The following is a 27,981-nucleotide window of genomic DNA, read 5'->3' as shown; positions in this document are numbered from 1 at the left end:
TTTTCACGCACGCGCCGCGTGTCCAGAGATCTTATCAGGGATTTTAGGTCGACCAATCAGTCTACGGGCAAATGCATTGGTTTTGTGGCAGGACGCCATCGGTTCCACTAAGAAAGCTTTCGCCTTAAAAGAACCATCATGGTTAATCATGTGTGTCATCACAGTCTGGCTTCCCTTGTCCTTACATTCATGTCAATTGAGCACTACGCAGGAGCTATTGTGGAATTGAAAACCACAACTTGTACGCGGTGCGTGAACTGTTATATAACAATAGGCATCTTTAAGAACAGTACGCAATCTCTAACGCTGTTGAACGGGGTTAGCGTGAGTTTGTCGAGCGATAGCTCCGTTTTCGAGCCGAGAGGGTGGAGTGAACCCGCATACAATGGCATCTCAAGACAAAACGTAGAGGCTGGATGGTGCAGTCGTAGATAAGAGGCGCGCACGCGCAATGAACTTACAGGCAGCCAGCGCCTCCTTGTATCTGTTTCTGGTAGCACGAGCCCTTACTCTTTTCCCCTCTCCCCACGACACCCTTCACCCCATAGTACAACCGAGCGATTAAACGCTTTCACGGCGGAACCGCGCGAGGTGTTGGCTTGACCTTGGCCGAGCTTGAAGGTCAGATGGACGTTACGCGGAACGAGGCGTTTTTTCTATGTTTGTGCCTGTAGTAATATGCTTCCCTTTATACCCGGTGTTCCCCATGCGGAAAGATGACGTCCGGTAAGCCTTCAAAGCGGGAAGTTCTTTCCCAATTTTTTTTGCGTTTTTCATTTACAAACTTGGGTCGCTAACATTTCGTCTGCGTGGGCGCAGGTGGTCGGAGGGTATCGCGCTCGTTCTAAGTTTGCGACCTTTTTCTTTTCCGCGGAAATACCTTGGTTCCGTTTCCTCTTATTCCATTTTTTTACGCGTGACTTGCTGTAGCAGGAGACGAATGGGTTAAAATCCGCTGTCAGAGTTTTGCGTTCAATTCTAGAGGATGAGGGCGTCTTCAAAGCACATTCTTTTTTTTTTTCAACGGAGTCGCAGTTTGACGCAGAAGCCTGAGCTTGTCCCTGTTTTTGTTCTTTCATGGACACCCCGTGACAACAAAACCATAATATATATATATATATATATATATATATATATATATATATATATATATATATATATATATATATATATATATATATAGGCGCAATGCAAAACATAACTTTACTTAAACGTTTCAGACAGGGACAGCCCTTCTTTCATTCAGACGATTCACTCTTGAGAAAGGACGGTCCCTGTCCGAAACGTAGAAGTAAAGTATTGCGCCCGTTTTTACAAGTTCCGAGAGAACGCCCTCCCCCAAAAGATCGCCCACGCCGCTTTTGAAGTGAAATATTGAATGTGCTAAAAGACCCCAAATATCGCCCACCCCCTAAAATAAAATCGATGGCTTTAGCGCATATGTAACTTCACGGTATATATATATATATATATATATATATATATATATATATATATATATATATATATATATATATATATATATATATATATATATATATATATATATAGAATAAGGGTTGGCAGTCAAGAAAACCTCGGAAAGCAAAGGGGGGACTGCGTTGGATTATAGAACGATATAAAGAATTTTTTGAGTCAGAAAGAAAGTGGTGAAAAAATGCCCGCCGGGTCGGATCCGAACCCACGACCTCCAGAATACCGGTCTGGTGCGATAACCACTACGCTACCGGCGGGGCTGTTTCCCCACCACTTTCTCGGCTATTTATGTTAAGGCATTTCTTGTTTCCTGCACTTGGGGGTGGTAGCCAGCGCCACTCGGACTACTCGGGGTGAAGGGGACCTTCTTTTTAACCACCGGGCCGTGACTCGAGTGTCTACGACATGTCGAGAGTGGTCGACCAGCGTTGAACCCTCTGTTAATATTGAAACGAAATCACTTCAATTCTTTCGACGTTTCGGCCGGGGCCAGGCATTTACCAAGGAATGATAAAGGTGATTTTCTTTTAACATTAATACCAACATATTTATACTATTGTCGAGTGCGATAAATTGCTTATTTCTGCTTCAACTCCGCGCCTGCTTAGACAGTTCCAGGCAGTCTTACTTTTCAAATCAAGAAGTGCGAAGTTGTCCCGACCGATAGCAGTGTCGTGCAACGGAAGCAACCTGTTAATAATACAGAACACAGCCGACACCACTCTCCAAACCAGGTGCTCGAGTAAATGAGCATTTTCAGTACATTACTCACGCTTGTGCTTATTTTATCGTGTTGTCATATCGGAACGCCGGTGTGTTTATGCCGGCCTAACACGGCTGTCCTATTTGACAGAGAAGACTGCATCTCGCTCGCCCTGCTCCTACATTATTCCAACTTGATCCCCGATGTTCCCGATGGGTTTTGCATGCTTCTCGGAATGACAGCGCTGAATTATTTATTAATGCGGGGGGGAAAACGAGGGGACATTCGTGTCACGCCACTATCGATTGCGTGCATCATTCTGTCTGCTTCGTCAACGTTTCTCCTTTGCTGGTTTATTTTGGATGGAAACTCAGCGAAGTTTAGCCCGTAAAGAAAACTCGCGCAAAGGCTGCCGTCGTCATATGGGCGAGTAATGTCAGAGCGAGAGCTGCCGTCGGCATGACGCCTACAGGGGTTTGCCATCTGCGCATGCAGGCAATCGATTCCGCCCTCTCTGGGAGCATGCAGTCACGTCGGTTGCTACTAAAGGGACAACACAAAACCGGTTTTGCAGCAAAGCCGGTTATCCGCTTATTCGATCCACCGATTATTCGAATCTGAAAGCCAGTTAATCGGATAACCGGAGTAATCGGTGAGCGCACTTGTTAACCGGTTTTGTATCCGGATATTCGGATAGCCAGACTTCCGTTTTATGCTCCAACGATTCCAATCAGGGGATAACGGTGAAATTGTTGTAACATCATAAAGTTGTCAAAAGGCTTCGAACTGTACGTAAACAACGTGGTTTATGGAGTACGAATTACCGCGTTCCTCACATGATATCATGCACACGATCGAACCGAACAATCGAATAGCGTGTTAGCACCTTCGATTATTTCGTCCTAATAGTGGAATATCCGGTTAACCGGCAATTAAAACCGGATATACTGATTACCCTTTGTTGAAACTCCGGACATCCGGATTACCGGCTTTCAAGCACTAGATACTGTTTACAGAATAAAGGGGGGGGGGGGGGGGGCGTATTCGCTCTTCTATAAACCATTTCATCCGGTAATCTTTCTTAACGTGAGGATGGTGGTGGTGGTGGAGGTGGAGGTGGAGGTGGTGGGGGTGGTGGTTGTAGGATCAGGCGGGGTTAGCCTTGCTTTAATGTGAGGACATGTTCTGTGCTGTGTTGCGCTTGCGCAGTTACATCTTCCTGTCGACTGTGCCATTTATAGGGCCGCTAGCACAGCCCACTGATAAAATGGCCGCTCCTAGGGCAAAGAAGCTAAATCTACCTACTGTAATTAAGTCTTCACGTTAGCGTCACGACTGTGCCACAGGCGTACGTATACGTTATGTGCCGGCGTCGCAATGCTATGCGCATGCGTCGCGTATACGTGCCCCACTCCATCATAAGACGTCTACGCAGAGCAGACGAGTGAAAAGCAGACGACGCCGGTGTGTAACGCAGTAACGGCGTCACAGTTTAGAAGCAGACGATATCTCGCACGGGTGAAAGATCTAAAACTGCAAAAGGGCGAAGCGGACGTTTTCCGTCTGCAAAGATCGCCTGCTCCTTCGCAGGCGATCTCCTTTCCCTTTTGCGTTCACCCGAAGGGGGATCGAAGCAAGCGGGCTCGGTCGAACTAGCTGGAAACGGCGGTGGCAGAGTTGCAGAAAACAGGCTGCTGACGCCCGCATTGTCGCGTGCAGTAGACCCAGATTGGGCCTTATGTAAGTGGGAAGGATGATTCCCTTTTCTCGCGTGCATTATACAAGAGTGCAAACGAAGAATCACGACGGCCCCGTTGTATCGGCTGTCTCGGACGGCGCGGAATCTAGATTGAGTCTTACGTAAGGCGGAAGACTTCGTGCACGCGTCGTTCCCATCACCGACACGGCGGGAGGGGATTGGAATAACGCTTTCAGGCAGCGCGGTTGGCAACCAGACCCGTTTGTTTTGTTAGTGACATTTCTGAGCTGGACGACCTATAGAAGAAGCCCCGCCCATTCCATCATCCATCTCACTCAGGCGACGTCAGCTTTGTCTTGCTTCCGAGGCGTTGGTACCGCCCCCTCCCCCATTGTTCGATGGGGCTCAACTTTTTTTTGTCTTGGGCCACTTACCGGACGGCGTTGTTACGGGACAGAGTGGAATACGGCCGAGGAACGAGCTTCAACTCTGAAACTTTAACGAGAAGATCCGGCTGATCTTTTTCGCGAAGAGCTCGTTCAGTGTTGAAATGCTGACCTGGAACCGTCGTTCGGCCTATCACCCGTGGACGGAAAAAGAAAGCTGCGGAAATTCTGAGAATTCTTTGCGATTGCGTAACGCCGAGTTCATACTGTTGCCGCAACTGTCGTAATAACTTGGAAGAATGACGTCATTTCACGTCTCAGCCAACCAAACTGCGTGACACCCCATTTTTTTCTTTTACGTCCGTAGATCACGGTATGACTTTTGCGTTGGTTCTGTCAAGTGTTCTCTCGCAGCTTGTTTGTTTCACAGGCCTTATGTTTTCTTGGTGGCATTAAAGAAACACGTTAAACCAGATGACGTCTTTAATTTTTTTCCCACTTTTTTACATATTGACTTGATGGGGGTGAATTGGTGACATTTCATTTAGTGAGTTCATTTTCAGTTCTGTTGCTTTCTTTTACTTAGTCGCTTGAGTTTGCTAGATTAGATAGCTATAGACCTTTTGCGATTTTGTTACTTCATTTCTGGTTTCTATTAGTTTCTATATATTTTTAGTTTCTGCGACGAACGATAGTTGCCAGACTTGGCTATTTATAGCCAAGTTGTGTGACTTTTTGCTTCGTTTGGTTAGGTGCATATTTCGGTTTCGTTTTCCCTCGTTTTTCCTTACAACGGTCTCAATTTACCTTATAATAACGAATGTAGATTCTAAGTTAGCAGATTACACTTTTATACTAACTTCCACTATATTATAATCGACAGCTGTCCTTCGTGACCTACGATGGAAATACCCAAGTGCGTGCTTGCGTATACGTGTCTACGAAAATATTTCGGCGCGAAGTTCAAACGCTCGCCTCCGCGCATGCTCAGCGTGCCCGCTCGTTGACAAGCCTGACTCAACTGGGAAATGGCAATAGGCTAGCGAAGGTGGCGATCAAATTAGCTGATTTCCAGGTAATGGCATCCGCAGCCGACACCAATTTCCTTGTTAAAGAATATTCAGCTGCACATTCGCGTTTGTTTATAAGCCCTTTTCGCTTCATGCACTTCGTCTGCTGTCTGCTGTCTCGAAGCCGAAACGGGAAGGTCGCTGAATACCATGGCTTTCCGCAAATGGTGAGGAATTCTGGGTAATCGAGGAACAAATGGCCATTACACGAACGTTAGGCCATTGCTAAGAACTGGCGTCCCTTGAAGCTTCTGCATCCTCCAAGTCCTCCTCAGGTTCCACTGGCGTGAAACCTGGGGAGGAGCGAAGCATGCAGTGTATAAGCGTATTCTCGGCGCCTTGGTGTTTTTGCCAACAGAGATGAAACCGTTGGGGGGTAGAGGTATACAGCTTTGCTGTAAAAGTCTCTTGTCTTTGGAGCACGAAGCGCTCCAGCGCGAAGCGTAAACGAGTGTCCCGGTGTTTTTTTTTAGTACGCGTTACGTTCTAGCGCGAGGCGTAAACGAATTTCCCGGTGTTTTGGTATCGTGACTATATGAGACGACGATTACGACGACGACGACGAGAACAGGAGATGCCAACAGCCATCTGCCAATACCATCATCGTCGTTTCGGGAAACCCATTTCGTAAAGTTGGCTTTCCTGCAGTGCGTCTTCGCTTTTCGACGCCATTGGTGAGGCATAGAAAGCGCTTCGCTTTAACAATCGTTTCCCTCCTCGGTAACTGTAGCTGTCTTTGCTGCAGCAATGACGGCACTTGCTACGAAGCACAATTTACAGGAATGCTTCGAGGAGGAGGAGGATGATGATGGTGGTGGTGGCGCGGACATATTGGAAAAGCCGACATGTTTCTTTATATAGGAAACGATGTCAAAAATAGGTTCAGGGCTCGCTTTATAAGTGTGCTTGCAAGGAAACACAATGTACAGGAAACACCTGGTGATTATTAATATTAGTAGTAGTAGTAGTAGTATAATAGTGGCGCGGACATAGGGCAACAGCTGACGTATTTCTTTATACACGAAACGATGTAAGAAATAACTTTCAGGGCTCGTTTTATAAGTGTACTTGCAAGGAAGCACAATTTGCAGGCAACATTTGTTGATGATGATATTGGCGCGGACTTGATGAACAGCCGACATGTTCCTTAACACAGGAAAGGATGTAAAAATAATGGCTCACAGGGCTCGCTTTATCTAGCTGGTGAGCGCCGCGAGCTGTACCCTGTTTATGATGTCCGCACACGTAGAGGAAATTTTCCCCTGTTTCTCTCTCGGTGCACCGGCGACTTGGGCAAGCGACGTCAAGCGTGCGGCCGCAGTCGAGTCACGTCCTGACCGTGAAACGTCGAGGGCTATCGCCGGGAGACGGGTGGGCCGTGTGGCTTTCATATCGCACAACCGCTTAGCTGCTCTATGTCTCGTGGGGCAGGGACGTAATTAGTAGCTCAACTTGTAAGTGCCGCAGCCGTCCCCGAAATGTACTCTACGCAAAGTTCCTGTTATTTCTTCGTTCACCCTACGTCTGGGAGGACGTCTATGAAGGTTTATGTTGTCCTGCCCAATGGCTAATTTCGGTCCAGCTTCGTGCACGTTCGCTTTCATCAACAATATTTATTAAATCTGAGGCTTTAAGTATCTCACCAAGAGCAAAAAAAGTGACCGTAGTCGTCGGCGGTGGCGACACAAATGGCACCACCATGGCTGCCGCTGTTAAGAGAAAAAAATTACACCATCTTCCCGTAGGGGAACCCTGAGTAGTATGCGAAGCAGGCATGGGGTCGATTCAAGTGCCCATTAGTTTTCAGTTCGTCGTTTCCGTGAGGTTGAGGTACGTAGCTACCGTTATATTTACCGTTTGGTTTCCATGGTAACTACCACACTTTTCACTTACCGGAACTACGAAATGGGAAATTGCGTTGACCCCATGGCTGTTTCGCATACTACTCAGGGTTCCCCTACGGGAAGATGGTGTAATTTTATTAGAGGGAGGGGGGTGGGGGGGTCGTTAGAGTAGAGAGGCATTAAAGAGAGAGAGAGAGAGAGACGTTGTATGTGGTATGAGTTTGTCTTTATTAAGCATTATCTTCATCATGTTCAACGTAGGTGACGTCGAGCTGTGGTTAGCGTTCCGCTTTGATTATGACCGCCTTATTGCCTGTGAAATGTAAAGTCAAGGGCTGTTGTAGTGGATGAACCCTAAAGTTGCTGAAGATGAGGTCGATGCACGTTCCCCGGATGGTTGTGGGCTGCTTGTAATCACGGCTCGCCGAGACTCGCCGACGCACGCCGCCGCCGATGACGATGAAACATCGAAGGCGCGTGAAGTGTGTTCGTCTCGTTCCGGCCCAGGAAGACACGGGCAACACTGTCGCTCCAGGAGCCATAGAATGGTAAGACACCACTGGGCGTTGAGCAAGCCGAGCATGCGCAGTGGGGGTGTGGACGGCGCAACAACGACAAGAGAGGGACATAGCCCCGACCATGAGATGCTTCGCATCTAAAATACACTGGTCCGTGTGGGATTTGAGCCCAGGTCGCCACAGAAGTTGTTAGATGCGCGCACCACAACGCTATTCCAGCGCCCTGGGAGAATGGAAGAAGGACTATCCTGATGTGTGCGCCGTGGAAGGCGCACATGGAGGCACGTGAGTAGAACGGGCGCACGCGGAAGACAGCCCTCGCTGTGGGGCAGCTCCCGCACGAATTGCGGCCAGTCTCCCTGCCGGAGACATTCGCGTCAGAAGCTGACAAAAGAGGATAAAACATTTTTTAGTTGCCAACTGGAATTCCTATAGGCGTCGACCAGAAGCCCCTGCGCCCTGGCAGCATCATCGGCCAGTTAGATAATCCGGAGTTGGACGGTCCAGAGGTTGGAGCTGCGCAGCACTGCTCACTGTTATTAACACTGCGACCTAGAGTGGCCGCCTGCGGACGTTGCCGTAGCATGGGTGCTAAGTCTGCCCGTACCTTGCACATGTGGCCCTCTAGGGGGTAACGTCCTACGTAACAGTAGCTCTAGGCAATCGCTGAAGAGAAAGAACCTCAACACGATGTATCAGTAAGAAAGACTTCGATAAATTGCTAGGCGTTAGCCTTCAAACCTCGTAAAAGACTTAAGCGACCGGGAACATTTTTTTTAAGGCGAGAATCTTAGATCTCTATTCTTCGTATAACGCGTGAGGTACAGAAAAATGTTGTGAGGTACACCGAATCACGCCGAAAATGGGAGCGCGAGCCGGGAAAGGGAGAAGCCAGCCGCCAGAGGAGGATTCTAGGAAAGGGCGAAGCACCTAAGAACAATATATAGACGTGCCACGTGAGATCAGCGCTTCATTCCACATCGCTATGGGTGACGACTCACCGGGCCGCAGTCGGGGGTGGTGAGGACTGAGAAAGTACGCCACGGCGGAAGAGGGTAGATCAGCTCCAGTTGCCACTCGTCGTTACCGCTGTCGGGAGGAAGCGTTGAAGCTGCGGCAGCGGCCCGATGAGAGAAAAATTAAAGTTCGACAGAAAGTTCGACAGAAAGTTCCAGAGCAGATCAACAGATGGTCCAGCTAGGCTATCGCCTTCGCATTCTTAGACAGTTCTGAGCACCCCCGTAATTTCTCGGGTTCCGGTGATTTTGCTAACTTGTCTATCAACTCTATTTTAAAGGTGGCGTCAAAACCAGGTTCGTGCAGGCGGGGTTCGATTAACTGACAGTAAGATAAAAGGGGCGCAACAGTCCAGTTTTTCGAGACGCTGCTCTACAGGTATATAGACGTAAAAAAACGGTTTTGCATTACCATCGTTGAATACGCATCGTGTAGTCATAATTCAAAAAAGCTTGTTCTATTTAAATTTTGATGGAATGGAATGGATGACTTTATTACAGGAGGAGGCCAATAGGCCCTGGTATGGGACACGGGGAAAAGGGGAGGGGAAGATTGTTCATATAAAGTCTGCACCGCACTGTGAGCGTTCACTTAGCACGATATGCACAGGTGAAGTTGTGACGAGGGCCCTCTAATACGACCATGATTGGGGTATCCAAAAGGAGCCGTTCGGGCGCCACAAAGGGTGTGTTTGAGGGGACATCTAGAGAGTGGGTGAACGATCCTCCATCATACTGCTTTATAGAGACCTGTTTTGAGACCGAATTCTGTAATTTTCTGTAAAATTTGGGGGTTGTTTCTGACGTGTTTCAACCGACGATGCTACAGTAGTACCACGCTTTGACGGGGGGGTATCAACACATCTTGTAGTCTTTCAGATGAGACTTACATTTTTGTGGACCGTATGTGTTTCCTCTCTGGCGTCGCATCTTCACGCGAAAACGAAAAATCCGAAGCCTTGCTACGCATATCTGAGGAACACAACAGGGACTAACGACGTTTCAAATATGCGTGTTTATCGGCTTATCGGCGACAAATATCCCGAAAGCATGTCGGCTTTGTCCAAAGTTTCTGAGCACCCTCTTCGCGGCAACGTAAAGAGATAAAATCATCTCAAAGAGCTCCCCAGTAGTCTTATCCGGTGAATAGGTAACACAAGGGGAAGATCTTAAGGTAGTTTTCCTTACCTGCTTCGCGTTTCGAATTGGGTGGCATCATTGGAACATTAAGCGCCTCAATCGTATCACCTAAACCTCGTCGAGTCGATCGTCGTGACCTACTAACTTGCGTAACAAACCTCATTGCCGATCATTTGCTAGACTGGTACAGTTATGGTCTTGCGCGACTTGTTTTCCTAACCCTAAGGTGAACAATGTGCTCTCTTGCGTGCGGCGATGGTGTCAACACACCTCGTTTCACAGCCGAAATTGCATAACCGATCCCCATTAGTTACGCAAGAAAGAAATCCGTTTTGCCCGACCGGGGCCGATTACCGAGGTACGTGGAAAATGGAACTCGCACAATTCTCATGTGCTTTCGTAAGCCTGTAGTTCAACAACACATCGAACAAAGAGCCAGCAGCTGCCCACACAAACGAGGCTTAGCTGTAACGCTCCAGTGATGTAACGCGAATAGTTCACAAAAGCCCATTTTCGTTTCGTTCTCTCTCTATTTATCTATTTCTCCCTTTTTTTCGTCCGTGTGAAAGCGTGGATTACACTAGTTTGTTCACCTCGATGCCCCTTTGTCGGGGTTGAGAATATGGCGCGACAGTTCCAAGTGCTGCTAAACTAACCGGTGAATTCGATCATAATAGGTCTCCGGGCTTGGCCGCGTGCTGTGTTCAGATAAATACCTCGAGCACCCCCACACACGTAAAACGGCAAAAGAAAAGCTATTGCGCCAAAATGGGGATTTCTAGACAGCCGTGATGCTTAGAACTGCTTTTTTTTGTTTTTAATTCGCTTATGCTTAAGTCGAAGGTACCCCTAGTGTTCATCTCTGCAAACACGAAGGACGTCAGGAACCGTTATAAGAAAGAAGAAACGAGTAAGCGAAAAAAAAGTTCAATAAGAGGATTCTTTTGACGGGAATATTTCTCGGCGTTCTTGTTTTCTTTTAATACGCAAGTGTTTTATTCCGGGATGCACAGGTTTCACTGACGTCATATCCGTCACGGAAATGACACCAGAGCAACGAAACAAGCGGCTTCTAAAGGGTGCACCCCTGCACACAGGGTCTTCTTGCGGGGAAGCAACCTCTGGTACTAAAGAGTACGTCATACTTAGGGTTGTTCGTTTTCGGGCTTTATATTTTAACACGAAAGTGTTTTATGCCGGTATACACCGAGATTTCACTGACGTCATATCCCTCACGAAAATGACGCCAGTACACCTTTGCCGAAGCGACCCGCCAGCAGGACGTCGCTCGCCAAGCGCACCCACAAGACAGCCGCCGACCCGCAAATCATGCTCAGCTGCAGATTTCGCTACACATTTCACTTTCGTGTTCTGCCGATTCGTATGACAGAGGAATCAATCGCAGTTTTTTTTAATTCGCTGAGGCTTAAATCAAAGGTACCCCTAGTGTTTATGTGGGTAAACACGAAGGACGTCAAGAACCGTTGTTAGAGATTTAGAAAACACAAGAAAAGGGACGAGTAAACGAGAAAAAAACTTCAATAAGAGGATTGTTTTGGCGGGAATACTTCTCGGCGTTCTTGTTTTATTTTTCGTTTAGGAGGAGATTAGTTTAGCAGATGACTGCGACTCGGGCACGTTTGATGCTGCTTTCTCATTTCGCGATTTCTAATTATCCTAAAAAATGAGGCTAGATGTGTTTTTCGCTCGTTGCGTAACTATGTTCTGGAAGCCCAAAACGTAAAGAGCATCGTTATAAAACTGGCAAAACATTGACTCTGTTTGTCTAAAACAACAAAGAACCAGACAGTGCTTGCCATACCAAGTTGCCCAGTAGACCATCAAGATTAGAATAAAGGCGATCAATTCGTTCAACCTAACTTGCGTAACTCGTCTTGTTAGAAAACTGAGCTTCAGGTCTACTGCGTGTTCTCCAATGTGGAGAAAACGGCTGCAAGTTATATAAGCTGAATACCTTGCGCAGATCGTCGCTCGGCGTCAAAAGACTTGCGCCTGTGGGCGTGCGCATGCGCAAACGAAGAAATTCATTTCGCACAGAAGAAACGAAAATTTCATGAGTGCTGTAAACCCTCACTATGATTTCATCGTGACAGCAAGAGTAATTGGTTATGTACAAAACTTCGTTAAAAACGGGAATCATTTACTCTCTCCGTATATGCACAGAAAGGGGAGGTGGGTCATAACACTCAATTTCGAATAAAAATTACACCATCTTCCCGTGGGGAACTATGAGGAGGATGCGAAGCATGATGGGGGTTCCGTGTAGGTTCCATTGTGTTGCTGTTATGTTGTTTCGTTTATCGGAGCACGAATGGGGACGTAGTGTGAACCCCCATGTAGAGACAGAGAAATGTAGACACAGCGAGGAGACCGACACCCACGTTACCAGATCGAACACCTCCTGGTTCTCGCCTTTCTTTATTGCGTGCTCACGCTCCTACCCCGCTGCCCGCCCTCTTCGTCCTCTTCTCTGGTTGAGCTGCAAGGCGCGTGGCGCTTCCCGCCGCAGCTTTCCCACGGGAAATTCAACATCCTCCTCTAAAGTTTTCAGTTCGTTGTTTCCGGTGACGGTCAGCTTCGCGTGCCTTCGTTGTACAGGTAGCTTCTTGACGTAGTTTGAATGAGTGAAGGACATAAGGCGCGTTCGTAGCACATGCTTCCGTCTCGGTTTGTAGCGCAGTGGGAAGAGCGCTACGTACCTCCCGTTGCGGCCAGAGAGTCGTGGGATCGAAACCGGGCGCCGCCTAACTATTTCTTTTTATAGTATACTGGCCAAATGCTGACGGGGCTGAAGGGACGCGCATGCGCAGTAGAGTGCGGACGGCGGACAACAACAAGGGAGGGAGGGACACAGCCCCGAGCATGAGATGCTTCGCATCTGAAAGCGATTTGGTTTGTCGAGCGTTTATACTTGAGCATGACTGATTGGTTGTGTTTCTGCAGCTCAAAGACTAGGTGTAGACTTATCCCGGTTGTATGCATGAATAGAAAAAACGAGACGCTCACTTTTCCATGTATCCCAACGTTAAAAAAAGTGCTCTTACAAACTAAATTAGGTACTATTTCATTTGTCGGCGGGCTCTAATTGTTCCTCAAAATGTTTGTCACTGAAGTCCCGTTGAAATTGGTAGTATTGGCTTATACTATACGCCTCGATCAGTGCACATAAACAAGCTTCGGGAACGTTTAATAACGGCGCATGCGCAGACGGTGAGGGCATTGACGTACACGCAACACTTGAACGCGTCTTTCGGAGTGTAGCGCTTACCGGTACTACAGACCTTTCATCCCTTAGTTTTTCCCGCATCAGACCATGCTCTGTACTGTGTTGCACACACTGTTTGCTGTTGCAGTTACAGTGCCGTTAGCACAGCTCACTACCACAGCCTCACAATCATCATCATCATCATCATAATGGTGTGATCCTCACCAACTGACCCTACCCTTTCCGCAAGGAAGAAGCTGATTGGGGAGGAGTGTGGGTATAGTAGCAGGGGTAATCATCATCATCATCATCATCATCATCATCGACCTGGTTGTGTTTACTGCAGGACGAAGGCCTCTCCCAACGATTTTCAGCTATGTCTATCGAGTGCTAGCTAAGTCTACCCTTTGCCCCCAAATTTTCGCTGTTCATCCCTCCGTCGAGTCCTTGGCCGACCCCAATTGCGTTGGTCTGTAACCCGTTAGTCTATACCTTTGGTTATTGGTCTATAACAAAACTTTTACTCGAGCCGCTAAAGTAGGAGTAATTCCCTACTCCGGGAATCCGTAGATGAGCGGCAGCCTTCACTCTGGAGTGGCCAGGAGTTGCTGGACGTCCGGAAGGCTGCTGGTCACCGAGTTCTCCCACAGTTCAGAGGTGGGGAGAGGGGGCCGAAGGGGAGGAAGGTTGTGATTGTGCTCGCACTGTAATATAATATGAGGTAGAGTGCCGCATTGTGAACAGAAGTGGAATTTAGCAGGGTATTGAGAAAGAAACATACCATTCAGGCGGTCTGGGTGCTGTGGAGTGGTGATTCTTCTTCCTTGGAGAGTATAGGGTGAGGGAGATTGTGCGCAAAATGGCACAACCATTACCGATGATAATCGCGTTGTTTTCGGTAAATCTTTCGAGGAATGAATAACCGATTTTTTTTCGTTCTTTCCCGTTCTGTGCTTCAGGTACTCAAAGGCCGACCGGGAGGACTAGGATGCTCGTTCTGAGCGACACCGAGCGGCTGATGTTGGTGGCGTCGTGCGTGGGTCTCGTCACGGCCACTATCCTGGTCACTGTGTGCGTGGTCACGCCCCAGTGCTGGCTCTACCACTGCATCTGGGGCCGCGCCGAGGAGAAGGGTGAGTCGTTGTCATGATGATGATTATAATAATAATAGATGATGATTGATTATGATAGATAGATGATGGTAGAATGTGTGAGCATATCGTGATGATGATGGTAGATGATGATAGATAGCTGATGATAGAATGTTTGAGCATCTCGTACCTCTCCCTCAGGAACTTGGCGACATTCCATTTCCAGGTGTGTGCAGGCCGGAAGCTTCCTGTTGAACCCAGCGCTGTCTAGTGGTTAGCTTTGAACACTGCCGCAATCTTCTTGATCAACTGGTTAAACGAGCCGCCTGTTGGGCCTCGATGGCCTAGCGAGTAGCGTCGTGACTTTAACAATTACGTGCAGGATTTGAGGTCCAGCATATGTACACCATTAACAGCCGAGCTTTTTGAGCTTTTATTTTCGTCGTATAGTGTTGCCGGGAAAAAAGGTCAAGAAAAGAAATCACGGGCCATCTCCAGAAACCTGTGGAGGAGCAAAGCATGCAGTGTATAAGCTTGTATTCGTGGCACCGTGGCGTTTTTGCCCACGGAGAATAAATTGTTGGGGGTAGAGGTATGCAGCTTTGCTGTTGAAGTCCCGTGTCTTTGAAGCACGAAGCGTTCTAGAGCGAGGCGTCGGAAAACGAGTGTCCCGATGTTTTAGTACCGTGACTACATGAGACGATGACGACAGGAAAAGCTGACATCCCGAGCCCCTAAGGGGCTTCGCCTCGAAAGAAGACACAGCACACGTTCGTGTGCGCCTCGTAAGGAGCGCCCGGCGTCGGTCAGCTCGACCTTCGAGAACACACTGCCCAGCATTCGTGGAGGGATCTCTCGTGTGCTCTTCTCCTATCCAGTTCGCGTGCGTTCGCGCCTGAATTGTGGGGAGCACAGACGCCGAGTTTCATGAAGCCGGTTACCGCGGGTTCCAGCGCGTGCTAAGGTGGTCCATTTTGGGAGAGATGTGAAAGGCTGCGGACGAAACGAGCCGGACCTGCCAGTCATGGAGAACTTCCGGCGGCAAGTTCGGAAATAAGTGTGAGGTGCAACAGCCGGGTCTCCGATGGAGGGAGAGGTGGGGCCGCCAGCTCTGCTGTTTCTCCAACCTTGCACCAGTAGTGCAGGCTGCGCCAATTTTTTATTATTTATTAATAATAAATAATAACATTTATTTTTCTGAGGGAAAAAGGAGGGGGAAAGGAGAGTGGGTGGTGGCCTCAGTCCAGGCCGCCTTCAGGCTCCCCAGCAGCCCTCGCCCGGGAGATCAGGTACTCCTGATCCTCGAGCTGGAAGCTGGTCAGCCTGTGCTCCCACTGCTCCAAGGTAGGTGATGTAATTGGGTTGGGATGTTTGACGCACTCCCATACGAGGTGATAGGTGGTGTTTGGTGTATGGCATGTTGTGCAGTTGTAGGGAAAAACAGTTGGTGAAATATGATGTAAAATTGCCAAGTTGTAGTAAGTCTGCGTTTGGATTCGGCGCCAGATTCGAGAGTTTTGTGTATCATTATGAGTGATTGGTGAGGACGAGGGTAAAGGAGGCGCTCCCGGTGATAATGACATAAGACGTCCGTGTATGTTTTTGGACTGAGTGGCTGGCCGAGGATTTTTTTATTGGAAAAATGATTCCTTGGACTTTTACGAATAATTCTTTTCATTCAAAAGGTGGTATCTTTCAGGTCGGTTAGGTGCGGAGCCAACCACCACGTTTAATTAAAGTTGTCGATTGCTCTGGGAGTTCCCCGCATACATGGAAACCGAATGTCGCGTGAACTTGAGGCCTGACCCGAGCACGCGACTCGATCCCGATTCATACACCCCCAACGCGGCGTTTCTCGCACGCCCTTCGCACACTGTTCCAACCATGCTTAGCCTTCTAACTCTCTCAGTGGTCACGCTTACTCGCTTTAGCATCGGCATTGGCTGCCTGTCGCTCCTTCTGTTGTCCATCGGTGCCGGCATTTCGTCGCCGTCATTCCCATTCCGTCCCTTTTGCGGGCCGCACTGGCTGCAGACTCGATTTTATCACGCTTACGGGCGGTGGCGGGAGTCACGAGAACCGTCCAGACAGCGGCAGCTGGCGAACAGCGCTTCGACTAGCCGTCTCCATGACAACGTAGCCAGCGCTCCGTAGGCTCTTGCGTGTTATCTCCACTCTGTCGTTCTCTACTCCTCTATCACTCCCTCTGTTTGCAGAGCGACGTGAAAATGAACAGAGTGCCGTGAAATTTTTTCAGTGGCAAAAGCCGGATGAGCCTATCCACTTATTCGTTTCTCTTCTGGGGTGTAGGCTTAGGTGCTGACGTAAGGATATTAGTAAGTATCGAGGTATGACGATGGCGGAGATGAACGAATCGGGAGTTCTTCCTTAATTCTTCATTCTGTGAGTACCCCGCTTTCCCAAAAAAGACGTAACAGCTGAGGTATTGCAGACTGGAATAAAACACTTCTTCTTGTGTGCCGCACAACTGCGTCTCTTCCAGCCGGTTCCAATGTCTAATAGTCATCACAAAAATGAATTGTTAAACATAGTTGTCTTTGCACGGTACTCTCTCATTTTGTGTCGGTGGTAATTTTGACTAGATGTGTAATTGGGTTCATCGAAGTAGTTGCTACGAATAATTCCAGTGCTGCCATAAAATACGCGAAAGAAAAACTTGAAGAGCAGTTCTGCTCAAAGAAGGAGTTGCTGTTGTTAAGCACAATTAGTCATTTCCTCCCTCTTGTCGACTATTTATTTTTCTTTTGCTCATGCCGAACAGCATTACAGCACACGTGCGGACCAACATTTTTAGAGCATCGTGCTGAAAAGGAACCCCAAATCAAATCAGTTTCATTCCAACGCGAAGTTCTGAGGGCCGTAAAGAAAATTGGATTGGATTTCCAATAAATCCAATTTAATCCAATCCAATCCACTCCAATTTAAATCCAATCCAGTCAAATCCAATCCGATTTAATCCAATCCAATCCAATGCTCCTCGCGCTTGCGCACAACGGCCCTTCAAGGTCCACGCGGAACTGCTCAACCTCGGCCAGTGCAGCTTACGCTACAAAAAGCCTCAGAAAGGACTTGATGGGGTCCACGGCCCCTATACAGAGCAGATGCAATGAAAACAGACCTTCAGCAATAAAATTCACATACACGAAACAAATGATGTAGTAAATATACATAATTGATATCGTAGCACTTGTTCACCGTAATTTGTTCGATTCGTCGGCGTTTCCCACCGGTCAAATCGGCGACGTTGAAGACAGCCGTCGATTCCGCCACGTTTTGAGACGAGACAGCAGTCATCGACCCGGAAAGGTTTGGCATTTCAAGCGCGCTCGGCAATCTTCGCACAGCTGACGTGCGTCTACGCCTGTCTAGCAACTGAAATAGAAGAATCTGTTGTGAAATCGATGCCACCCGAGATGGACACGATGGCCGCCCTCCTGTCTTGGTTGCGCCGCCCCCGCATCTGTCACTGTCAACTCGCGCTACAACGCCGATTTCATCAGTGCGTTTGGTGTTTGAAATCGAATGCCATTTTAAAAGGGCCATGAATACAGTAGTAAGGTGCGGTTCATTCAAAAGTATGCTTTGTATGGAAAAGGAAACTAGATGTAGCAGTGGCCATTCAACAGCCACTTTCTGTTGAGGTTTCCGTGACGTCACAGAATCTCGTTGATGCGGCTGGCGGTTGCCGACCTAAACCAACGCCAAGAAACGTGAACGGGCGATTGCAGTGGGTCCTGTGGTTCCGTTTCATCAGATCGTCCCAATGCTAACGTGCAGCTGACGCACTGATAACGATGTCTTTAGTGCTGACACATATTATGCAGCGCAAAACTTCAAAGGTGTTCAGTATTCTTTGTATTTGTTAACACGAAAGTGTTTTATTCCGGGATACACCAATATTACACTGACGTCATATTCGTCACGGAAATGACGTCAGTACAACGAAGCAAGCGGCCTGTAAAAGGTGCACCCCTGCACACAGGGGCTTGTTGCGGGGAAGCAACCTTTAGTACTAAAGAGTACTAAGAGATGTACTAAGAGAGAGAGAATAGTACCAAGAGAGGTACTAGGAGAACAGTAAGGTGTTTTATCCCGCGATACTCCAAGATTTGACTGACGTCACATCCGTCACGGAAATGACGCCAGTACACCTTCGACGAAGCGACCCGCCAGCGGGACGTCGCTCGCCAAGCGCACCCACAAGACAGCCACCGACCCGCAAATCATGCTCAGCTGCAGATTTCGCTGCACATTTCACTTTCGTGTTTTACCGATTCCCATGACAGAGGAATCAATTACAGTTGTTTTGTAATAAACCTCTTCCGTGGCCGAGGGTGTTCTTCTGAGGGAGTTACCAAAGCCAAATCTTTCAAGCTGAACATAGTTGTGTTTTGTGTTCATGACCCCTTTAATTCAACATAGTGCTCAACCTAGTAGGGCTTCAGAACAAATCGTACCTTATTTTGCCGTAGTGTGCTATGTAAAGTTTGGAAAGGACTCGTATTTTTCTTTCGTCATAGCGCACGATCCATGTTAGGCCCCAAAGCCAAAACTTGCCCGATCGAGCCATGACGCGTCGTCGTTGTCGTGCCTCGCCCATAAACCGGAGAATGGAACTGTGAGTTTTGATAGCAGTGCCGCTCGCCGTCGTTAACAGTATGGCTATTTCTATAGCCTTCAGCGGCTACGTTGAAGGCAGTCTGGCTATGGCGAACCGAAAGCATAGGGCGCTACACTAAAGCTGGATTAGTGCAGCCCAGTGTCGACAACAGAAAGAGACTATAGGTACACCGAGTGTAGACTCGTTATTGCAGGCCCACTGCACAGCACTCCTTACCAGAGCTGCACTACTTTATCCCGCAGTGTACCCTAACGCGGCCCTCCATCTCTTGGGGAGTAGTATCATGAGCAACACTGGCGTGTTATTTTATAGCATTCCGAGCGTATTCTGCTCCCTTTGCCAAAAGGGATGGCGGAGTGCCTTAGGCTACTCGTGGTTCGGAGGCGCGTGTATGCACACCCGTCAACTGTGGTAGTATTCGTCGTTCGCAATTATCATCATCATCATCTATAGCCTGTTTATGCCCACTCCAAAACGGAGGCCCCTTCGTGATTTGGAAGACTAAGACCAATAGTACACCAGAGGGGCCAATCTTATCCTGGTGATTAAATGCTGTTTGTGTCCCAGAAAATCTTCCCAGTATGGCGAATAAACCTTGCACGTTATTTTCTTATCCTCACCCCCCAACCAATCTTCTTTCCCTACGTCTTACGGGAAACGTTCTTCCAGCTTGTTGTCGCTATTCTCCACCTTCATAAACATTTTTAAAAAATTACAGCGGTTCCACTCAACGTGAAAGGTGTCGAGTGAAGAGCGCAGGTATTCGCTACAGGCGATGTGGCCCCCTCTTTTGACTAGTGTCAGTGTCAGCCTGGAGTTGATACCAAAAGTAGTCAAGAGAGGGCGCCGCAACCCTGGAATGAGTTATCATCATTTTGGGGGAAATTCATGCATTAATTCGTGATTTTCTCCTTATATTATATTTTTGTGCACTAATTTGCGGACTAGCAACAGCAACCCCCGTGGCAACGGCGCAACGCAAACAATACCCACAACACTCAGCATATAAGTACAGTGTGTCCCCGTGGCCCAATGAGATCGACATCGACTTCGTAATGCGAAGGGCACAGGCTCATTACCGACCAGGGGAAGCTGTGTTCTTTTCGCAGCCTCTGTTCGGGTGCGTGACGCCGCGTGACAACGGTGGCTAGATTCCGTGACCCCGGCGACGAGCTACGGCGACAAGCCGGGCCCCTAAAGTACTGCGCACTTAAAAACTTTCGAACTTTCATGTTACACGTTGCGTTACATATGCGTTGCTAGCCAAGAGATGAGAACAACAAGGAGGGCTGACCGCCTGTAAAAGGCGTCCCTAAACTACGGTTTACAGCGGCTTTGTGCGCAGCGTAAATATCAGGCGGCTCTTACCCGTCGGCGGAAGCGAACATATCTGCTACCGGCCCCGTTAATTTCGTCGGGCCGTGAGCGTCAGCACTGTGTACAGCGAGTGCGCCGCCCCATGCGGGTCCATGCGGCGACGACGACGGTATACGTCGGTGCTGGCTTCTGACGCACGCCCGGAGCTCCCTTTCAGCAGACAAAGGCACTCAATGCGGGTGGGCCCTAAATAGCTGCGCAGTCTGCAAAAAGGGGGTTAAATTTGGAGCCATCGTGCCGTCGCCCCGTGTTACAGGCCATTCTTCGATGGTACATGACGCTGCAGTTTCGATTCCCGAACACGGTTAGTTACGGTTATGCTAGACACCGAGAGAGAGAGAGAGAGAGAGAGAGATAAACTTTATTGTTAATCCTGTGTCCAAAGGACTGCTCGGCTTCTTGGTTAGGTTATAGGGACTATAGTCCTGGCTATCTATAGTCCTGGCGTGTTTTTAACGTGGTGCCCCAGCGTGGTCCAATAGAGCTCTTCAAGCTCCGAGATTGTGAAATACCCCAGATAAGCGGACCGGTGTTGTATGGGTTTACTGAATCAAAATTTACGATATTAAAATAGGGCAAACCCTAGTTATAACGGAACAGCTTTATTCGAAGTGTTTCATGGTCCGGACAACAGCGTATTTAGAACAAACTACATCTCGCTTTCAAAGAAGTACCGCTTATAAGAAAGACACATTTCTCTCCGGAGGACATCGCTATAAACTATGCGGTGTACTGTACGCGTAATGTTGAGGATAGGAGAGCAAGGGGCAGTAGAAAGGTGGGAAATGGAGGGGAGAGGGGCTGTAACGGGAGGCGCACAGAAAGGCGGTGGCGGGGGTCGCTCTGCTCGTAAAAAGGGAAGGCTGACATTTTAACAGAAAATATGTTAATAGTCGCGGTTCCACAAGAACAAGTTGGTGATCAGACCGCCGCGTACCACAGCTCTACTCACGGACCCGTCACAGGCATCGGATAGGTTGAGCCTTCGCTGGTCATGCAGAGGCGACACTGAAACAGCTGGTGATCAGAGAGGGCGCGTTCGGCCGGTCAGCATTCTGAACTGCGTACTTTGTTTTAGATGCGGAGCAGCTTATGGTCGCGCCTGTTCCCTCCGCCGTTGTGCGTCCGCCGTTGTGCGGCGTCCACACCCCCACTGCGCATGCGCATCCTCCTCCCTCTCCTCTCCTCTCCGATGCTCCTCTCCGGGATTGCGCAACGAATGGCAACACCTGCAGCTCCGCGCGCGATAATGCGAAGCAGCCTAGGGTTAGAGGCGCGATGGTAGCCGCTGCATACTCCGTTGGGGGCGCCTCTGTAGCTCCGCAGTATAAATGACGCGTGCCCGCGCTCCACTCTTCTCATTCTCCTCCCGCAACGCCGCGATCGAACTGAAAACTAATGGGAACTTGAGCCGGCCCCATGGCTGCTTCGCATACTACTCAGGGTTCCCCTACGGGAAGATGGTGAATTTTTTTAGAGTGATATCTCTACTACGCTGCATCTTTCAAAGTCATTCCGAGTGCGTCGCAAGTTTTCTTCCGCCGTCGGCACTCAAGCTGCGCCTTTCTTAACGTTCCGCTCGCTCGGAGCTCCGCCACTGCAGTACCACGTCACTAGGCGAAGCTGAAACGGCTGCTTCGCCTGCGCTTGATCGCTCAGCTCCGGCTGGGCCGCCTGTGCGTACGCTTCAGCGCAAATGAACCACGTGACTAGGCGAGGGTTTAAAAGCTGCTTCGCTGGCGCGTGGTCCCTTTGTCTCTCCGTCGATGGCGCGTCGGCGAAAGGATGAATCCTATTGTCCTATACGGCAGGAAAAGAACCTTTCATTAAACGCTGTGCATAGTCTGTTGGGATAACTACATGCAGTTATGATAACTGATTATCACATAGTCGTGATAACTAGGTATGACTCGTGATAACGGAGCCATTTTGTGTTGTTGCTTGTTTGCTCGAATTAAATTCGTGCTTAGGGTCTCAGCCGGTTGTTAATGTCGCCAAAATTAGTCGGGCTCAGAGCAATGCTTCGCGCCTTCGCTCAAGCCCCTCCGATGCTCCGTACTAGTTCACAAGACTTCAAAAGTAAGTATGCATGCCTTCCTGGATGCCCGCCTAATGCTATGTTCAGACTACAGACGCAAGAGCCATATCGGAAGCTACGGACGTAATAAACAGCATTTCACGCAGTTTGGTTGGTTGAAACGTGCGATGACGTCATTATTTAAGAGGAGGAGAAAAGCGAAAGGAAAGGCCAAGAGGTTATCCAGGCTTAGAGCCCGGATTGCTACTCGGCACTGCGGAAGGGGTGTTCAGGGGATAAAAGAAATGGCAGGCGAAAAAGGGGGGATAGGAGTGGGGTCGCGCACACACTTTAGTCCTTTCGTGGGCACTAGAGTCTCTCAGCTAAACCTGTGTCCTTCATAAAACGCAGAAGGGCTTTTGTTGCCTTCTGCGAAGTCCATTGTAGGGGTCTTTGTCGTAGAATAGTCTCTAGCTTGAACTGTTGATTGTCCAATCTTCTGAGCTCGGCTGCCAAAACGCGTCTTTCCGATGAATACTCGGGGCAACAACAAAGCACATGGTCGATTGTCTCTTCAACCTCGCAGACGTCGCAGTGGGCACTACTGGCCATCCCAATGAGGAAGGAGTAGGCTTTCGTAAAGGCCACTCCCAACCACAGCCTACAAAGTAAAGTAGACTGTGATCGAGCCAGCCCACACGGAAGACGACGCTGGAGTAGAGGGTCCTGGTTGTGGAGGCAGATATTACGACAGCTGCGACAACAGTCTGAACCTGGCCTAAGCCTCTGTAGGCGCTAAGCATAAACTTAAGCGGGTTTGATCCTAGTACTGCGGATAACTTGGGATTAGAAAACACCTCACAAGCTATCTGGGTGCAAGTGCTGAAGGCATGGTACACGTTGCCGCGTTGCGTAACATTAATCAGCATATTCTGTTTTTGCCGCTCTTTTCTAGTAGGATCAAGCTGCCCGAATTCTTTTCTTTTGTGTTATGCATATAGTGTGCTTCTAAAGGGTCTTGAATGGAGGATAGAGCAAATGGACATGCTAGGGCGACGAAACACCGAGACCTTGTCGTATAGGTACTCATGTTTGAATACGCACTTGGTATGTACGATCTTTATCGGGTACGTACTCAAGTTTGAGCGCGCACTTGAGTACGCACTCGACGGGCTCAAGTGCTTCCACGCTTTCAAAGGGACCCGATAAGCAGAGTGGATCTCGGTTCATGCGTGATTAAAGCATACATTAGGCAGAAATCGTTCTCCATCCAGCGCCGACTGCATATTTCCCCAATGCCTTATTCGTCAATGTCTTATTTCGAGAGAGAGAGAGAGAGAGCAAGAGATTGTAGGAGAGAGAGAGAGGGAGAGAGAGAGACAGAGAGAGAAAAAGCAAAAGAGAGAGAGAGAGAGCAAGAGAGAGTGTGTGTGAGAGAGAGGCAGAGAGAGAGTGAGAGAGAAACAAAGAGAGAGAGCAAAAGAGAGAGAAGCAAAGAGAGGGAGAGAGCAAAAGAGAGATAAAGGGAGTGAACGAGGGGAAGCGCAAAAGAGTGTGCGTGAGAGAGAGCAAGGGAGAGAACGAGGGGAAGCGCAAAAGAGTGTGCGTGAGAGAGAGACAGAGAGAGATAGAAAGTAAGAGAGAGAGAGGGGTCTCTTTAATGTGTACTGGTGAGGTCGGCCCTGCCAGCAGCAGGGCTTGGATGACTAAAGTAATCTGGGGTGAAGGTAAGTCACTGCAGCGAGAGCAGCAAGAGGGAACACAAAAATATTGGAAATGAGATTCAAAAAAAATATTTAATGCAAAACTCAATAAAAACGCTGCAAAGAAAGGCAGAGGGCCGTACCGTGAAAAAGAAAAAAATATAAATTCACAACTCTAACGAGTATACATCGAGAGTCACGTGCGTGGTTTAAGAATTTTTTTTCACTGTCTTGTGTACGACGTGGAGACAGGCTTAAACTTTCTCATTTTCTTGGACCCTAAGCCAACAAATATTCAAGTTTAGGAAATAAGTTTTTTTCTTCTGCGTTTTCTGTCAGTCTATGGACTGCCTCGTCTCCAGACTTTACAAGCAAGGTTGGTAAATCTATAGATTCATTTATGCGCGATAAGCGTATATGCGTTTTCTCCCGCCTAGCGCTGGGCACCGGGCCTTCTGAGTGATGCTCACGATCTCAGTTGTTCCAATGTTAGTGTTACCATGGATTAAGGACGGTAAAATAGCGTGGCTGCTGCGTCAACGGGTGGACGTGTACATAAAATGCACCCGAACAATGGAGCACCACGCTTTCACCTTCAAAGCACTTATGAAGACATAAGTGCCCCGATAATCTTTTTTTATTTTTGCGAGTTATGCCAACTTGTCTGGGGCGTCGCAGGCGCCCTAGTGAAGCCACGTAAGCAGGCACTTATTAACAAAATGCCGCCGCCGCCACACCACACGCGTAGTCGCGAGGCGGAACGCGCTCCGCCGCTCGGCCAGCCAGACCAGGAGGAGACAAATATTGTGGGAGGCATTGTTTGATTCAAGCTTGCGTGCGTCATGGCCTCCGCGACTAACGACCTTCACGCGTACAGTGCACACTCCTGCACAGCTGGCGGTGAAGTGCGGGCCTTTCTTTTACCTGTCCCGTCACGCACTGCGCTGTCCAGAAATGCCCCGCTTTAAATAGAAAAACTGTGGTTGATTCCTCTTTCATAAGAATCAGTAAAACACGAAAGTAAAATGTGCCTCGAAATCTGCAGCTGAGCATGATTTGCGGGTCGGCGGCTGTCTTGAGGGTGTGCTTGGCGAGCGACGTCATGCTGGCGGGTCGCTTCGGCAAAGGTGTACTGGCGTCATTTTCGTGACGGATATGACGTCAGTGAAATTTTGGTGTATCCCGGCATAAAACACATTCGTGTTAAAATATAAAACCCGAAAACAAACAACCCCAAGTATAACGTACTCTATAGTACTAAAGGTTGCTTCCCCGCAAGAAGACCCTGTGTGCAGGGGTGCACCCTTTACAGGCGGCTTGCGTCATTGTACTGGCGTCACTTCCGTGACGGATATGACGTGAGTGAAATCTGTGTATCGAGGGATAAAACACTTTCGTGTTAATAAAAGCACATATTGTTTGTGCGCGTGTGCTTGCGATGTATACATCTCATTAAGCTTAGTTTCACAAGTGCCACATGTTTACGGTAGCGTAGGACGGAGTTCGCCATCGGGTTGCAAGGAGAACCCAAGCAGTGAGCGATAGAGGAGAAAGAGTTCGTTGTGAAACGGGTGTATCCGTAGCACTCAATCATGCGTATGCGGAAATGCTTATCCTATATGACTACACGCAGAGGCTTTTAGCGCGACGAATTTCACTGTTCCCGGGAACATTTGTCGGTCGGGTGTTGACAAAGAGCGCAGCAGAAGACAGACGACATGTTTAGAACTGCCGTCCAACATCCGGGCACTTTCCCTCCGAACGTCCCGGTGGTAAAAATACCAGCCCACGATCGAAGTGGAATGCGCCGAGTCGACGATGCATAATTCATAGAAACGTTTTATTGTGCAGGGTGGGTGTGGGGCTCTTGTCTTGGGAAATGTTTATAACGACTAAAAACTCGATGTTCATAAAGAAATTCTGCGCTATATAGGAAGGATTGAGAAATGGCGCACGTTTTGGTGTTCGTGCGTGAGTTGCTGTTATCAAGCTTGCATTACAAAGCAGCTAAAATAATATAATGCGAAACTGGATGAGCCCTTTCATTTTTTCCTATTCAAGGCGTAGACAATTTTGACTTAGAACTGTGGTTTGAAGGAAGAACGGGAAAATTTGGAAGCAGTGTTCTGCTTGTTTATACTTTCTCGCAAGTTTTATTGTTATTTTTTTTTTGTCAATGGACCTGTTACCTGACTTTACGATACCTCCATCCAGCGGACTTCCACCGTATGTCTGTATATACCAGCGAGCAGGGGTGTCAATAGAAACCATAGAAATGGAATGATAGGTAAATATGATGCCGGATACACAGCGTCGGCTAGGTGTGCGGTCCACGTAAAACTGTCGATACAGTGGATAATGAAGCCATGCCGGGCGTGCTGTTGAGTCGAATCGTCATTACGCCATCAGACAGACGGACAAAGAACTTTATTGCAGACAGACAAGGAAATTCGCCATAAAAAAAAACGGCTTTGCTCTCGATAATACAGAGACAACAAGACAGCGTACATAACTGTTTTCTTGAGACTCCTAACTGTTTTCTTGAAGTCAATCGTCTGAAGTTCGCGATCTGAAGTTCACGATAAAATTGGCATAGTTGTCATGCTGACGCGGCGTTCTTCCGAATACGCAGAACTATTTTCTCTTCACTGCTATTTTAGACTGGGTTTTACTATACACAGCGAGCATGGCAGGGCAGAAGCGGTAACCAATTTGGGTTCCTTTTGTTACGCAATTAGTTTTCTTCCACAAGTAATGATTATCCGTCCCCTTCCTTCCTTTGTTCGAGGCATGTTTTAAGGCTTGAGAAATCACCTCTCAAGATGACTGATGCCTACATCGGGGAGTATCGAGTTTACGTTGCAATCTATCTACGTTTGTAACAAATCGGGTGAGCTTTAGCGGACGATAAAATAAAGCTTTGTGGTCATTCCTTTTTTTTGGGGGGTAGTTCAGGGGTGGATTTTATTGAATGGGAGGCTCGGGGTAGATACAACCATCCATACGGGTGGGTTTAAGCATGTATTTTAGTATGATACTTTATTGGTTTTAGTTGCTAAGGATTGGAGATATTAGGGCCTTATGCTTGCGGATTGTCTGTTGTTCAACCCGCCCTTCAAAATCAAACTGTTCGCCAAGAAATAAACGAGGCAACTAAGAACGCCGCTGGTAGAGATTTCACGCAGCATGCACTTTTGGTGTGCTTACGAAAAAATAGTGGCCTCATATCTGCTTGCTTCGCTAAAAATGTCGCTGAAAGACAAAATTCATCTGCCGTCCCGCAAACTCTCTCCTCTCCTCTCTTTCCTACCATAACGAATGCAAGCTAAAGTCCGCTCAACTGAATTCAATCTTCCCGCGTTCGTTCTACCCGCGCGCCATCTCTTGGAACCTTTTGTTTCAATTGTTGTTAGAACAGCTCAAGGATATACGTCTTTTTTATTGCGTACTTTTATCCTTCTAACGTTGTTTTTTTTTTGTTATTTGCTACCGCTAAACCTAATCCTACGTCTTTTTTTTTACTATAAGAATGTTGCTACTGCCAGCTATGTACAGTCATCATAACTGTTAACAACAACAAATAACGAGGTGTCAGCGTATGCACAGGTCGGCAGCTTGCTAGAGAGCCCTGGGTAATCAGCGAGGCTGTGCGCATGCGCTGGAGCTGCCGAGTACAGAAAGTCAGCATCGCGAGCACCGATTATCAACCGCCGAAGATGCGCCGGTGGCTATCGTAATCTGCCGCTCCGTGCATAGGCTGGCACCCGCTTCTCCGTTATTTTTAACACTTTTGACGACTGTACTTATGTTTTGCCTCAAATATGTTGTGCGTTTTCCTTTTGCTGAACAATCTTGGCTTTTCCGACGCGTGACACGAGCCGCAGTACCTTGGAAAAGTCTTGCCTATAGTGTAACCTTCGTGTTCAAGCGTTCTTTCAACTTTTGGTCGACCGACTAAATTGTGTGAGAAACAGGCATGCAGGTATGCAGATAGATTGAAATTTCGACGTTTAGGCAGCCCAAAAAAAGACTACACAAATCTTTTTACAGATATATACTGGTTACCGCCCACC

The 27,981-nt window shown here is 48.2% G+C and overlaps 1 protein-coding gene across 4 annotated transcripts in view; it reads left to right on the top strand.

Annotated features, from left to right (window-relative positions):
- LOC144142764 (synaptotagmin-1-like) overlaps positions 1-27,981 on the top strand; it is a 198,015-nt gene that overhangs the window by 118,402 nt on the left and 51,632 nt on the right. For all 4 annotated transcript variants that reach the window (XM_077674469.1, XM_077674466.1, XM_077674467.1 and 1 more), the window contains one exon: positions 14,038-14,211. In XM_077674469.1, the coding sequence (XP_077530595.1) occupies positions 14,067-14,211 (145 nt within the window). In that variant the 5' untranslated portion in view covers positions 14,038-14,066. The remainder of the gene's footprint in view (positions 1-14,037; positions 14,212-27,981) is intronic.

This window comes from Haemaphysalis longicornis, unplaced genomic scaffold (genome assembly GCF_048455015.1).
Source record: "Haemaphysalis longicornis isolate Haplotype H1 unplaced genomic scaffold, Haemaphysalis longicornis Haplotype H1 scaffold_6, whole genome shotgun sequence".
Classification (NCBI taxonomy): Eukaryota; Metazoa; Arthropoda; class Arachnida; order Ixodida; family Ixodidae; genus Haemaphysalis; species Haemaphysalis longicornis.
Note: the sequence above shows the minus strand (reverse complement) of the source record. Positions and strands in the feature narration are given on the sequence as shown.